The sequence below is a fragment of the Pseudophryne corroboree genome, chromosome 8 (genome assembly GCF_028390025.1).
Source record: "Pseudophryne corroboree isolate aPseCor3 chromosome 8, aPseCor3.hap2, whole genome shotgun sequence".
NCBI classification, from domain to species: domain Eukaryota; kingdom Metazoa; phylum Chordata; class Amphibia; order Anura; family Myobatrachidae; genus Pseudophryne; species Pseudophryne corroboree.
In genome coordinates, this window is record NC_086451.1 from 142,636,873 (window position 1) to 142,651,017 (window position 14,145).

General features: G+C 43.4%; 1 protein-coding gene across 7 annotated transcripts in view; it reads right to left on the reverse strand.

Annotated features, from left to right (window-relative positions):
• The window catches only part of FRMPD3 (FERM and PDZ domain containing 3), a 1,010,703-nt gene that overhangs the window by 414,420 nt on the left and 582,138 nt on the right, over positions 1-14,145 (reverse strand). For all 7 annotated transcript variants that reach the window (XM_063936980.1, XM_063936981.1, XM_063936979.1 and 4 more), the window contains 2 exons: positions 6,832-6,948; positions 4,154-4,285 (listed from right to left, as the gene is read on the reverse strand). In XM_063936980.1, coding sequence (XP_063793050.1) covers positions 4,154-4,285; positions 6,832-6,948 — 249 coding nt within the window. The remainder of the gene's footprint in view (positions 1-4,153; positions 4,286-6,831; positions 6,949-14,145) is intronic.

Here is a 14,145-nt window from a genome sequence, read left to right on the forward strand (position 1 = left end):
CTTGTCCTGCAAGAGCCCTTATTTGATATTTCATGAAGACAGGGCGGAACTATGGACCATCCTCAGTTTTTGCCTAAAGTGGTGTCGCCCTTTCATGTGAATCAACCTATTGTGGTTTCCGGTATTGTCTGATGCTTCCATTGGTCCTGAGTCCTTGGATGTGGTCAGGGCCTTACAGATTTATGTCAAAAGGACAGCCCATAATCGGAAGTCTGACTCACTGCTTGTCCTTTATGATGCCTCCAAGATTGGTCGGCCGGCTTCTAAGCAATCTATTGCTTGCTGGCTCTGGTTGACCATTCAACAGGTATATACGTCGGCAGCTCTGCCCTTGCCGACGTCTATTCAGGCACACTCAATGAGGTCAGTGGGGTCTTCCTGGGCGGCTGCCCGGGGAATATCAGCCCTACAGTTGTGCCGAGCTGCTACTTGGTCTGGTTCGAACACGTTTGTTAAATTCTGTCGGTTCGATACCTTGGCCAAGGATGACCTTCAGTTTGTTCAGGCAGTTTTACAGGGGTCTCAGCACTCTCCCACCCGTTTGGGAGCTTTGGGACTTCCCCATGGTACTAAAGTACAAGACCCCAGTATCCACTAGGACATAAGAGAAAATAGGAATTTGATACCTACCGGTAATTCCTTTTCTCCTAGTCCGCAGTGGATACTGGGCGCCCGCCTCAGTGCTTCGTTCCTGCTTACCTGTGTAAGTATTTGGTTGGACCGGCGTTGCGTTCATGTTATGTTGTTGGGATAGTTGTGCTATCCTGGTTAGGTTGGTGTTGCTATCCTCTGTTCTGGTTAGTGCCCTCCTTTCGTTTTTGGTTGTGTGTTGGCTTGTTGCCTCACCGCTGTTGTATTGTTTCTTCTCTCATATTATGTCCATCTCCTCGGGCACAGTTTTCCTAAACTGAGTTTGGTAGGAGGGGTATAGAGGGGAGGAGCCAGCACACACATACACACACTAAAGGTTTGAAAGTGCCAGGCTCCAGTGGACCCGATCTATAACCCATGGTACTAAAGTACAAGACCCCAGTATCCACTACGGACTAGGAGAAAAGGAATTATCGGTAGGTATTAAATTCTTATTTTTAAAATTTTTGCTAATTAAAAATAAAAAAATAAGATATCACATGTACAAAAGTATTCACAGCCTTTGCTTAATACTTTGCACTTTGTTGATGCACCTATGGCAGCATTTACAGCCTCTAGTCGTTATGAATATGATGCCACAAGCTTGGCACACCTATCTTTGGGGAGTTTCGCCCATTCCTCTTTGCAGCACCTCTCAAGCTCCATCAGGTTGGATGGGAAGCATCCGTACACAGCCAGTTTCAGATCTCTCCAGAGATATTCAATCGGAATCAAGTCTGGGCTCTGGCTGGGCCACTCAAGGACATTCACAGAGTTGTCCTGAAGCCACTCCTTGATATCTTGGCTGTGTGCTTACGGTCATTGTCCATCTGAAAGATGTACCATCGCCCCAATCTGAGGTCAAGAGCACTGGTGATGACCGGTGCCTGGTTTACTCCAAACATGATGCCTGGCATTCATGCCAAAGAGTTAAATCTTTGTTTCTCTTTGTCTCATCAGACCAGAGAATTTTGTTTCTCACAGCCTGAGAGTCATTCAGGTGTATTTTGACAAACTCCAGGTGGGCTGCCATGTGATTTTTACTAAGGAGCGGCTTCCGTCTGGCCACTCTACCATACAGGCCTGATTGGTGGATTGCTGCAAAGATGGTTGTCCTTCTGGAAGGTTCTCCGCTCTCAACAGAGGAATGCTGTAGCTCTGACAGAGTGACCATCAGGTTCTTGGTCACCTCCCTGACTAGGGCCCTTCTCCGCCAATTGCTCAGTTTAGATGGCCAGCCAGCTCTAGGAAGAGTCCTGGTGGTTCCAAACTTCTTCCATCCACGGATGATGGACACCACTGTGCTCATTGGGACCTTCAAAGCAGCAGATATTTTTCTGTACCCTTCCCCAGATTTGTGCCTCGAGACAATCCTGTCTCGGAGGTCTACAGACAATTCTTTTGACTTCATGCTTGGTTTGTGTTCAGACATGCACTGTCAAGTGTGGGACCTTATATAGACAGGTGTGTGCCTTTCCAAATCATGTCCAATCAACTTAATTTATCACAGGTGGACTCCAATTAAGCTGTAGGATCATCTCAGGGCTGATCAGTGGAAACAGGATGCACCTGAGCTCAATTTTGAGCTTCATGGCAAAGGCTGCAAATACTTATGTACATGTGATTTCTTAGGTTTTTTTAAAATAAATTTGCAAAAATCTCAAAACTTTTTTACGTTCTCATTATGTGGTATTGTGTGTAGAATTTTGATCGAAAAAATGAATTTATTAAATTTTGGTATAAGGCTGTAACATAAGAAAATGTAGAAAAAGTGAAGCGCTGTAATTACTTTCCGGATACACTGTATAAGTGGCACTACTACTGTGGGCATTATGGCCCAAATATATTAAGCCTTAACAAGAGATAAAGTGGAGACGGATAAAGAGTGATACATGACCAGCCAATCAGCTTTCTGACTGATGTCACAGTCTGTGTTTCAAAAACGACAGTTCTAGCTGGTTGGCTGGTCATTTATCCTTCCTTATGTGTCTCAACTTTATCTCTTGTTAAGGCTTAAAACATTTGGGCCTATGTGTATAAGGGACACTTCTGTGGGCATTATTTGTATAAGGGGTGCTACTACTGTGGGCATTATGTGTATAGGGGGCACTTTTGTGGGCATTGTGTGTATAAGGGGCGGTACTGATGTGGGTATTATGTATAAGCCCACAAAAGGTCTGAACATCAGAAGTACTCAATGTTTTCATGCAGAAATGTAGACTGGAACACATTTGAAGTGTTAGTGAATTTTGATGTGTCAGATTTACATAATACGCTCTTATGTTATTGGTAGCAGGTGATTCATGCGAGTGTGAAATGCACATACTGAATATATTTTACCAGTGACCAGTGGATATGCCTTTGATTACCTCCTGGCATGTAGGAGATCCAATAGACACTATATCACCACACCACTATTAAGCACTCATTGCCAATATTGCAATATAATATAAGTGAATGTGCACACTACAGTAGCGCACCATAACAATCAGCAACACTACAAACACCTGGCTGCAACTGAAGAATCCAGATAACTGGACAATTCAGAAAACTTGCACATGATAGTAACGCTGTATTTTCCTGTTCTTTTTACTACCTGGCTAATAAATCTGACAATAAATCTGTGCTTGTTGTTAAAATAACTTTCACATATATTTCAGTGTTGATTGAATTTGCTGCATCTCCTGCTTTATCAGGAGCCAAGTTCACTATACATGTCTTAGCCAATTTTACATGTTTTCATATTCTGTAACATTGGTCTCTACAAAGCAAAGGTTGCAACTAATTACTTACTCCAGTTTCCAAGATTTTGCCAATGCTGCTTCCTACCTCTGGAACTTTCTGCCTCTTAATATTAGACTTTCCTTTCTCTACAAAACTTCAAATGGACTCTCAAGACCCACTTCTTATCAAAGTCTTCCAGCTCTCATCCTCACTGCTGAATGCTTCTTGCTCACTATTTATCAACTGTCTGTGTCACCCTTGTCATCCGTCTGTCTGACCCTCCCCTGTAAACTGTAAGCTCTTCCCTCTTGCTTTTCCTTCCCTCACATATACCATCACCCCCCACCCCTCCCCCACTGCTGACAACAAACATTTGGTTTTGACCACCCCATTGCTATTTAAGCATTATGACTGCTGATTCAAGAATGTTTATAAACCATGTCCTGCGATTTTCTGTACTGTAAGTCACTATTTTTGTTTTGTCTTTTTCATATTGTTTCTGTTTATACACTTTAAGTCCTGCCATATAAAGGATAATAATAATAATAATAATAATAATAATAATAATAATAATAAATATAGCACCATCATATTTTGCAATCTGCAATCAGAAGTTTGTATATTAAATAGTCTCCTCAGATTCAGGTCCAATTACCCCTACTTTTTGTATATCACTACCATATTTTGGAAATCTACTTTCTTTTATCTATATTTCTAATCTTTTTCTGTCACTGTTTAGTTGACTTGTCTTTCTTTTCTCCCCTCTCCAATGTTCATGCTTTCAGTTCCCAATTCTCACATGAGCCAATGGTTGCTTGTCTTGTAGCAATAAGAATTTCTGGTTTTGATCTGATGCTGAATATTCCAGGATAAGAGAAAAATGATCACGGTGACGTAGTGAGAGGCGGTCCTGAAGAGTGACCATGACATCCTGTATAAGAAATAATCTGGGTTATATACACACAACCATTCACATATTTGTTTCTATATAAACGGTTAATCTTTACTGTATGTAGGGAGAAGATGTTGAGCTATATATATATATATATATATATATATATATATACACACCTATATACATTGTGACAGAGGTGGTTACTGGTGTAGTTGATACAGCTGGAGGAACACAAGAGCACACTGTCAGGTCGGAATTTGTTTGTGTTCTTGGATTGAGGTCTAAGGCTGGAGCTGGAGTGGAGACTGAATACAGAAAGCTAGATGGTCTTATGAAGTTCCTGCCCATGGGATATGAATGAGAGTCTAGGAACTATAGAGGCTGACTCTTAGGATTAGCAGCTAGAGGAGAAGTAACTGGACTAGATTCTGGAGATAGATAGTGCACATGGTTTTTGCTGGAGATACTAGGAATAGTTTAGTTAGAACTAGTAATACAGTATAGATTGATAATACTAAAATAATTATAATAACATCCAGAAATACTGCAGACTGAGGCTAATCCTATAGAACTTGACGAACTGGCTTGATCCAAAAGTACTTAGAGTACCGAGCTGATAATACTGAAAACTGTTCTGGGACCGTTAATGCAAGAACCTGGGCTGTTACTGGTAATGCTGGAAACCAGGCTGGGACTGTTAATGCTACAAACCAGGCTGGGACCAGCAATGCTGGGAATCAGTAATGGAACTGGTAATGCTAAGGACCCTACTGGAACTGGTGACACTGGAGACCAGGCTGGAACCAGTGATGCTGGATATGGCTGGAAGCCAGTGATGCTGGAGACCAGACTGAAACCAGTGGTACTGATGACTGGGCTGGAACCAGCAATACTGTAGACCAATTTGGAACCATTTGTTACAGGAGACTGGGCTGGAACTGGTGACACTGTAGACCAGGCTGGAACCAGTAATGCTGGAGACAGGGCTGGAAGCCAATGATACTGGAGACCATACTGGAACCAGTGGTACTGATGTCTGGGCTGGAACCAGCATTGCTAGAGACTGAAAAGGGACCAGTGGTACAAGAGACCGGTTTGGGACCAGAGGTACTGGAGACCAGTTTGGGACCAGTGACACTGTGAGTGCTGCAGCACAACAGTGTCAGGACACTGGAAAGTATGCTGCTGCTCTACAAGATGCTGGTGAGGAGCTATGTTGCACTGACACTTTTATAGGGGCTGCTGGTTGCCGTTTAGCAGTCTAAGTCAGCTGTTCTGGAGATAGCACACCATTGGTGGTGCAGAAGTCATGTGATTTCACTGAAGGGGGTGGGGTCAATCAAATTAAGTGTGACTTGCACATTTGTTTCATGAAACTCAGTGACTTCACACAAATGCATGCACCGGAGAATTATCCAATCCAATTAAAAATGCCTATTTGTGGTACTTGCTGTGGGGATTTGCAAATTGTCTGCCAAATACAATGTGAGAGAATTGCATGAAAATGTGGGGTGACCTTCCCAGACCCCCAAAAAGTAACAAAATTGTTTGCATAATCATACAGAAGGCTCTTGGTGTGCATAAGGAAAGTACTGGAGATTTTTTAAATGGTGTTAAATGGCTGATTTCTGCATTTCTAATAAAAAGCTAACTTTTTCATATTTAAAAAAAAATGAAACCTGCCAAAAAATAAAAAAAGTAGGAAAAAAGTTGCTTGTGTGGTACTTTGAGGAGACTTTAAAAAATGGTAAATAAAAACCCAATAAAACAATTATTTTTCAAAACATCAATACTTCAATTAAATTTGGGGTGCATAAAGCAACAAAAAAGTTGATTTGGGGGTAATTTGAGGCCATTTATTTTAAACCCCAGAAGTGTACATGTAATTATTGGGCTAATTAAGCTAATTGGAAACTTCCAAATGCCTAATCAGTCATTAGTGGGGAGTGTCCAAGTAGTTCTGCACGGTATCCCAACATTTTAACTTTACAATAAGGATTTACCCTACCATCTCTCACCCTCAGTGAAGTACAAGCGGAAAAATGTGAGTTTAATCTGACTGGTTCTATGTGAGTTTCTAATTGGAGTGTTAATTTAATTCGCAATGCAAATTTTCAGAAAAAATGGCAAGTTGCAGCTTGTATTCTGCAACTTGAACCTACAGTAATTGTATTGACCCCAAATCCTGTGACTGCTTTTGAATACATAAGTCAACCGTTAGTATAAAATTAGATTATGTATTAGTAATTACATACACTGTCTTGTGAAACTCAATAGGTTTCCAACCATGTTCTATACAAAAAAAATATTTGTTTTACTACTTTTTTTTTTTTTTTTAAAGGAAATGTGATCACCTTCTAGCTTTAAGGCTAATGCAGCTCCATTTTATGGTCTATTCGGTTTAAGTCTAATTTTCAACCTTCTTTCCTAAAAACCTTCCTTGCAACTTAAGTTCATTCAATACTATTAGAAAAAAATTATTAAATAATGATGAAAACTTGTATAACAATACCCATTTTGACAGGTATTGTTACAGGTTATATTGTTTATTTGGATATATTCCACTGAATTAAATGTCTTACCTTTACTGTAGTCCTCCCATCAAAAGTAAATGATTTTATTTGCCCATTCTCCAAGAATACTTTCAGTACATTAGGAATGAGTAGAAGGGGTGGAGAGTCTTTTATTTTCAACATGTCCTAAGAAAAACAAAATTAAAATAGAGCATTAAAAACTTTTGGTGAAGGAGAGTAACTTCTTACCTAATCTACTAAAGCAAAATGCAGAACTCATACATGAAGAGGTGTAACCCTGATACAGTATATCAAGAACTACAGTATATCTCTGTTTATTAAATATATTCCGGCATAGGACAACAAAGTAAAATTATGCATGAATACATTTCCCAATTATGTTATACAGAAACAGACTAAAACACCTAATTTCAACAAGATAAAATATGATTTTAAGTTTTTGGACAGTAGGTTATTCCAGATAACAGACTCAACAGACAATAATAAATTACAGAAAATGATAAGATCTAGACCGCGCTTAGAACTGGGTTGCTGCCAGTAATATCACAAAAAAAGCCTTCACCAATAACTCGTAAATACGTGCAAATAGTGAAAAGGTGACATCACTCAGCGCTCCCAAAGATGTAATCAAAGGTATCTTACATAAATTTGCAATGCACTCTCCTTTCGATTAGGAGGGATAATGCTTAATTCCAAACCACTCTGGGTATGAAAGAACAAACAACCACAATGGTGCAATATAGAAAAACTACATAGGATCCAAAATTAATTTTATTGGTCCCACTCACAGTTGTGCAGGTTATTCATTGCTTATCACCCTCATAGGGTCAGTCGTCCACAAGAAATAGGTCTCTTCTTTAAAACTGGTACTTAAAAACATGTATATAGTGCAAAACTGTTTGTTTAAAAACAAAAATTTATTATGCAAATGCACTCACAAAGATAAAAAAAAACAAGTAAGCATATTACCAAGCATGACGTCACTTCCGGGTGACGTATATCCGATTTCGACGCCAATGTGAGCGCGGCACACAGGAAGTACTCATGTATGTCATAATTGTATTGGGTATAAGAGGAGAGCTAGGCTGCACTTCTCCATGCTTCTGATGAAGGACGAATATGTCCGAAAACGCGTTTAAGCTGTGGGACATTAGATTGCTGTAATTCTCCAAATGGCTACACCACGTATGCCCAGAAGGTTTGGAGCCATCCTCCACTGTTCCGGAGCCGTAGAGGGATTCATCGTGCACTGAATGGTGTTTCCAGTGGGGACTATGCAGCTTGGTTATATGCTTGTTTTTTTTTTCTTTGTGAGGGCATTTGTATATTAAATATTTGTTTTTAAACAAACAGTTTTGCACTATATACATGTTTTTAAGTTCCATTTTTAAAAAAGAGACCTATTTCTTGTGGACGTTTGACCCTATGAGGGTGATACGCAATGAATAACAATACAATTGTGAGTGGGACCAATAAAATTAATTTTGGATCCTAAGTGGTTTTTCTATATTGCACCATTTGTGGTTGTTTGTTCTTTCATTCCCAGAGTGATTTTGAATTAAGCATTATCCCTCCTAATCGAAAGGAGAGTGTATTACAAATGTATGTAAGATACCTTTGATTACATCTTTGGGAGCGCTGAGTGATGTCACCTTTTCACTATTAGCCAATAATAAATGTAATGTTATAACACTACCAGCACTGAAAGGGTTAATAGTAAAAAGAGGGTGGAATAAGTGCAGGTTACAACAGAAATATCACTTCAATTAGGTTGAAATGAATGGCATGTTATTTATTTATAAATCACAATTACTTGTCATAAAAACAGTATTGGTAAAAAAAAATTACTTTAGTTTAAAATAAGCGCTGTTAGCCCTTTTCTGCTTATGACTAGAAATCAGTATCTGTGGACATGTTGGAGGTTCATGCCGGCCCACATCATGGTTTTTGGTTTTGGATCTGTATTTGATTTTGCCAAAACCATTCTTTGGTTTTAAATTTTTTTTACCACCTAAAGTGTCACAATCCATGTGTGAGTCAGAAATAATAATATAACACTGCGGTTCACTTCCACATACAGTGTCACACAATACATGTATGAGTCAGAATAATATAACACTGCAGTTCCCTTCCACCTACAGTGTCACACTGTGGGGGTAATTCCAAGTTGATTGCAGCAGGATTTTTGTTAGCAGTTGGGCAAAACCATGGCCCTCATTCCGAGTTGATCGGTCGCAAGGCGAATTTAGCAGAGTTACACACGCTAAGCCGCCGCCTACTGGGAGTGAATCTTAGCTTCTTAAAATTGCGACCGATGTATTCGCAATATTGCGATTACTAACTACTTAGCAGTTTCAGAGTAGCTCCAGACTTACTCTGCCTGTGCGATCAGTTCAGTGCTTGTCGTTCCTGGTTGACGTCACAAACACACCCAGCGTTCGCCCAGGCACTCCCACCGTTTCCCCGGCCACTCCTGCGTTTTCTCCGGAAACGGTAGCGTTTTCAGCCACACGCCCCTGAAACGCCGTGTTTCCGCCCAGTAACACCCATTTCCTGTCAATCACATTACGATCGCCGGAGCGAAGAAAAAGCCGTGAGTAAAATTACTTTCTTCATAGTAAAGTTACTTGGCGCAGTCGCAGTGCGAACATTGCGCATGCGTACTAAGCGGATTTTCACTGCGATGCGATGAAAAATACCGAGCGAACAACTCGGAATGAGGGCCCATGTGCACTGCAGGGGAGGCAGATATAACATGTGCAGAAAGAGTTAGATTTGGGTGGGTTATTTTGTTTCTGTGCAGGGTAAATACTGGCTGCTTTATTTTTACACTGCAAATTAGATTGCAGATTGAACACACCACACCCAAATCTAACTCTCTGCGATCAACTTGGAATTACCCCCCATATCTGTATGAGAAAGAATATTACACTGCGGTCTGACTGGCAGTGTCACAGTACTTATGAAAATAAATAAATTGTATAGTACACTGGGGTACAGCTTTTATTATTTCTCTTACGTCCTAGATGATGCTGGGGTCCACATTAGTACCATGGGGTATAGATGGGTCCACTAGTAGCCATTGGCACTTTAAGAGTTTAAGAGTGTGGGCTGGCTCCTCCCTCTATGCCCCTCCTACCAGACTCAGTTTATAAAATGTGCCCGGAGGAGCCGGTCACAGCTAGGGGAGCTCTACAGAGCTTCTTTAGGAAAAGTTTTTTTAGAGTTGATTATTTTACAGGGAGGCTGCTGGCAACAGTCTCCCTGCTTTGTGGGACTAAGGGGGGGGGAGTAGTGTCTGCCCTGTGGGGTCTGAGCCACTATCTCCGCTGACAGGATACTGAGCTCCTGAGGGGATCGATCATTCCCCACCACAGGGGATTGCTCACCCCAGCAGCATGCCCTTACAGAGCCAGAAGATTGGTGGCGAGTGAGTCACCAACCCCCCTAGCAAGCAGGGGGCTGGTGTGAAGATGGCGGCAACAGGCTATGGAGCTCAGTATTAACTGCGCTCTGGGACTCAGCGGTACATAGTGCGGCGCTGTGAGGTGCGCCCTGAGCCAGCGCCTACACCCTACACTGACCTTCCAGCCTGTCAGAGTCTCTGGATCACTGCCAACATAATTCCTTAGGCCAGTATAATCTTCTGAAGAGCGGGAAGACAGCGCCATTTTGGGGGTGGAGCTTCTCAGAGCGGACCCAGCAGCGTTCTGCGCCATTTTCCTGCTTGCGCAACGCTGTCAGTGAAGAGCAAGTCCCTCCAGAACAACTCCAGCTATCTCTCACGGTACCAGGGGTTTGTAGTGGGGGGGGGGGGGGCTGTATACAGGCTATGTAACCTATGAACGTGCACAGTCAGTGCTGGTGGGGGGTCTTCCTTTACCTAAAAAGCGCTGTGTGTGAGTTGGCTCCAATCTCTGTGTCTCTCTTGCCATTCTTGGGGGTGAAACTCTGTGTGCCCTGCCCTGTGTGTGTGTGGAGTGTCTGTGGTCTCCATTAAGCTATGTCTAGGGACTCTGTGTCATATGCTGCAGAGGATATGTCCTCTCAGGATGATCCCATTCCATGTAATCATGATTGCACTGTTTTAGCACAGATACCAGCAAGGGAGCCTGAGTGGTTATCCCCGATCAAATCTATGATTTCTCAGATTTGTACTAGGGTTGCACAGAATGAGTCTGCAACTCAGGCTTTGGCAGTCTGGCCCAGTTCTGTTACCTCAGCCCCCCCTTCCCCGCTGTATATTCCCAAAAACGTGCTATTGCACAGATTATGCAAGATGACACGGATACCGGTTCTGACACTGAGGACGCTGATGGGGATGTGTTGAGGGGGGCAGCATCTCTTGCAAAAGGGGTGCAGTTGATGAAAGAGGCCATTAGGGATGTGTTGAATATTACTGATACAACACCTGTGCAGGTTGAGGAGGCTTACTTCACTGAAAATAAGAAAGTCTCGCTAACCGTCCTTGCGTCAAAAGAATTAAATGCTATTTTTGAAAAAGCTTGGAAAAACCCTGAGCAAAAATTCCAGATCCCTAAAAGTGTCCAGGTGGCATTTCCTTTCCCAGCGGAGGATAGAAGAAATGGGAAAACCCGCCCATTGTTGACGCGTCTGTATCCAGACTTTCAAAAAAGGTTGTTTTACTTGTTCCAGGATCCACCGCCTTGAAAGAGCCGGCTGATCGTAAAATTGTTAATACGCTCAAATCCATGTACACGGCTTCAGGGGCTACACTATGTCCCACTATTGCCAGTGCTTGGATTGCCAAAGCTATAGTAAAGTGGTCAGGCACGTTACTTGAAGATTTGGATACTATGGATAAATCTGATGTTGAATTGTTTTTGCGTAACATTCAGGATTCGGCAGGATTTCTGGTAGAATCCATGAAAGACCTGGGTTCCATGGCTGCAGGAATTTCTTCCATGTCTGTCTCAGCTCGTCAAGGACAGTGGCTGCGACAGTGGTCTGCCGATGCGGAATCCAGGAGAAGTGTGGAGACCCTACCCTACACAGGTCAGGCTCTCTTTGGGGTAGCGTTAGATGCGTGGATCTCCACGGCTACAGTGGGTAAGTCACCTTTTCTTCCCTCAGCTGCACTGCTACGAAGAAACCCTTTTCTTCAACTGTATCACAGCCCTTTCGGGCTGCCAAGCCACGAAAGGCCAGACCATCCAACTCCTTCTTTAGGGGAGGTCGGCCCAAATCCAAGAAACTTGCTGCTGCGGGTTCCCAGGAACAGAAACCTGCTTCAGGTACGCCAAAGTCCTCCGCATGACGGTGGACTGCACGCCCCGGAGGTGGGGCCGGTGGGAGCGAGACTCAGGCATTTCTGTCACGTCTGGGTGTCGTCCGGCCTGGATCTCTGGGTGCAAGATGTCGTGTCCCAGGGGTACAGACTGGAATTTCAAGATCTCCCTCTTCACCGATTCTTCAAATCAGGCTTGCCAGCTTTGCTGGCAGACAGGGCTGTCCTGCAGGCAGCCATCCAGAAGTTGGTAGAGGCACAGGTTATTGTACCGGTCCCTCCTCATATGCAAAACAAAGGTTACTATTCAAACCTTTTCGTGGTACCGAAACCGGATGGTTCGGTCAGGCCCATTCTGAACCTAAAATCGCTAAATCTCTTTCTGAAGGAGTCCAAGTTCAAAATGGAGTCTCTAAGGCGGTGATATCAGATCTGGAAGAGGGGGAATTCCTGGTATCCCTGACTATCAAGGATGCGTACCTCAACATTCCGATTTGGCCACCGCATCAGGCTTATCTCCGATTTGCACTGTTGGACTGTCACTATCAGTTCCAGGCTCTGCCATTTGGCCTCTCCACAGCACCGTGGGTATTCACCAAGGTGATAGCGGAAATGATGGTTCTCCTCCGCAGACAGGGTGTGAACATAATTCCATATCTGGACGATCTGCTGATAAAGGCATCGTCCAAGGAGAATCTGTTACTGTCCATTCTTCTCATGACCCACCTGCTCAGGGACCACGGTTGGATCCTGAGTCTTCCAAAATCAAATTTGGAACCAACCAGGAAGTCTTTCTGGGAATGATCATAGACACGGAAGTGCAGAGGGTGTTTCTTCCAGAGGAAAAAGCGTTGGTGATACAAACAATGATCTGGGATGTCCTGAAGCCAGCCCGGGTGTCGGTGCATTCGTCTTCTGAGAAAGATGGTGGCCTCTTACGAGGCTCTTCAGTACAGGAGGTTTCATGCTCGGTCCTTCCAACTGGATCTCCTGGACAAGTGGTCAGGATCCCATCTACATATGCACCAGAGGATACGTCGGTCACCAAAGGCCAGGATTTCACTCCTCTGGTGGTTGCAACTACCTCACCTTCTGGAGGGCCACAGGTTCGGGATTCAGGAGTGGATCCTTTTAACCACGGATGCAAGTCTCCGGGGCTAGGGTGCAGTCACTTAAGGGAAGACCTTCTAAGGAAGGCGGTCAAGTCTGGAAGCTGGCCTGCCGATAAACATTCTAGAACTAAGAGCCGTCTACAACGGTCTTCTCCAAGCGGCCCATCTTCTGAGAATTCGGGCCATTCAAGTGCAGTCGGACAGTGTAACGACAGTGGCTTACATTAACTGACAGGGCAGAACGAAGAGCAGAGCTGCAATGTCAGAAGTAACAAGAATCATCCTCTGGGCAGAAAAATATGAGTTGGCGCTGTCAGCAATCTTCATTCCGGGAGTAGACAACTGGGAAGTGGACTTCCTCAGCAGAAACGATCTCCATCCAGGAGAGTGGGGTCTCCATCTGGAGGTTTTCAAGGAGGTAACAGATCTTTGGGGTGTACCTCAAATCGACATGATGGCCTCTCGTCTCAACAAGAAGCTTCGGTGATATTGTTCCAGGTCGAGGGAACTGCAAGCAGTGGCGGTGGATGCCCTAGTGACTCTGTGGGTTTTCCAGTCGGTGTACGTGTTTCCACCACTCCCACTCATTCCAAGAGTGCTAAAGCTCATAAGGAGAACAAGGGTTCAAGCAATTCTCATTGCTCCAGACTGGCCAAGAAGGTCTTGGTACACGGATCTTCTGGATCTACTGCTAGAAGATCCAAGGCCTCTTCCTCTTCGGGAGGACCTGCTGCAGCAGGGGCCGTACGCCTATCAAGACTTACCATGGCTGCGTATGACGGCATGAAGGTTGATCGCCAGATACTAGCTCAGAAGTGCATTCTAAACAAGGTTATTCATACCCTGATACAGGCTAGGAAAGGAGTAACGTCTAAACATTACCATCGTATTTGGAAAAAATATGTATCTTGGTGTGAGTCCAAGAAGTTTCCTACGGTGGAGTTTCAACTGGGACGTTTTCTCCTCTTCCTGCAAGCAGGTTTGGATATGGGCCTAAGATTG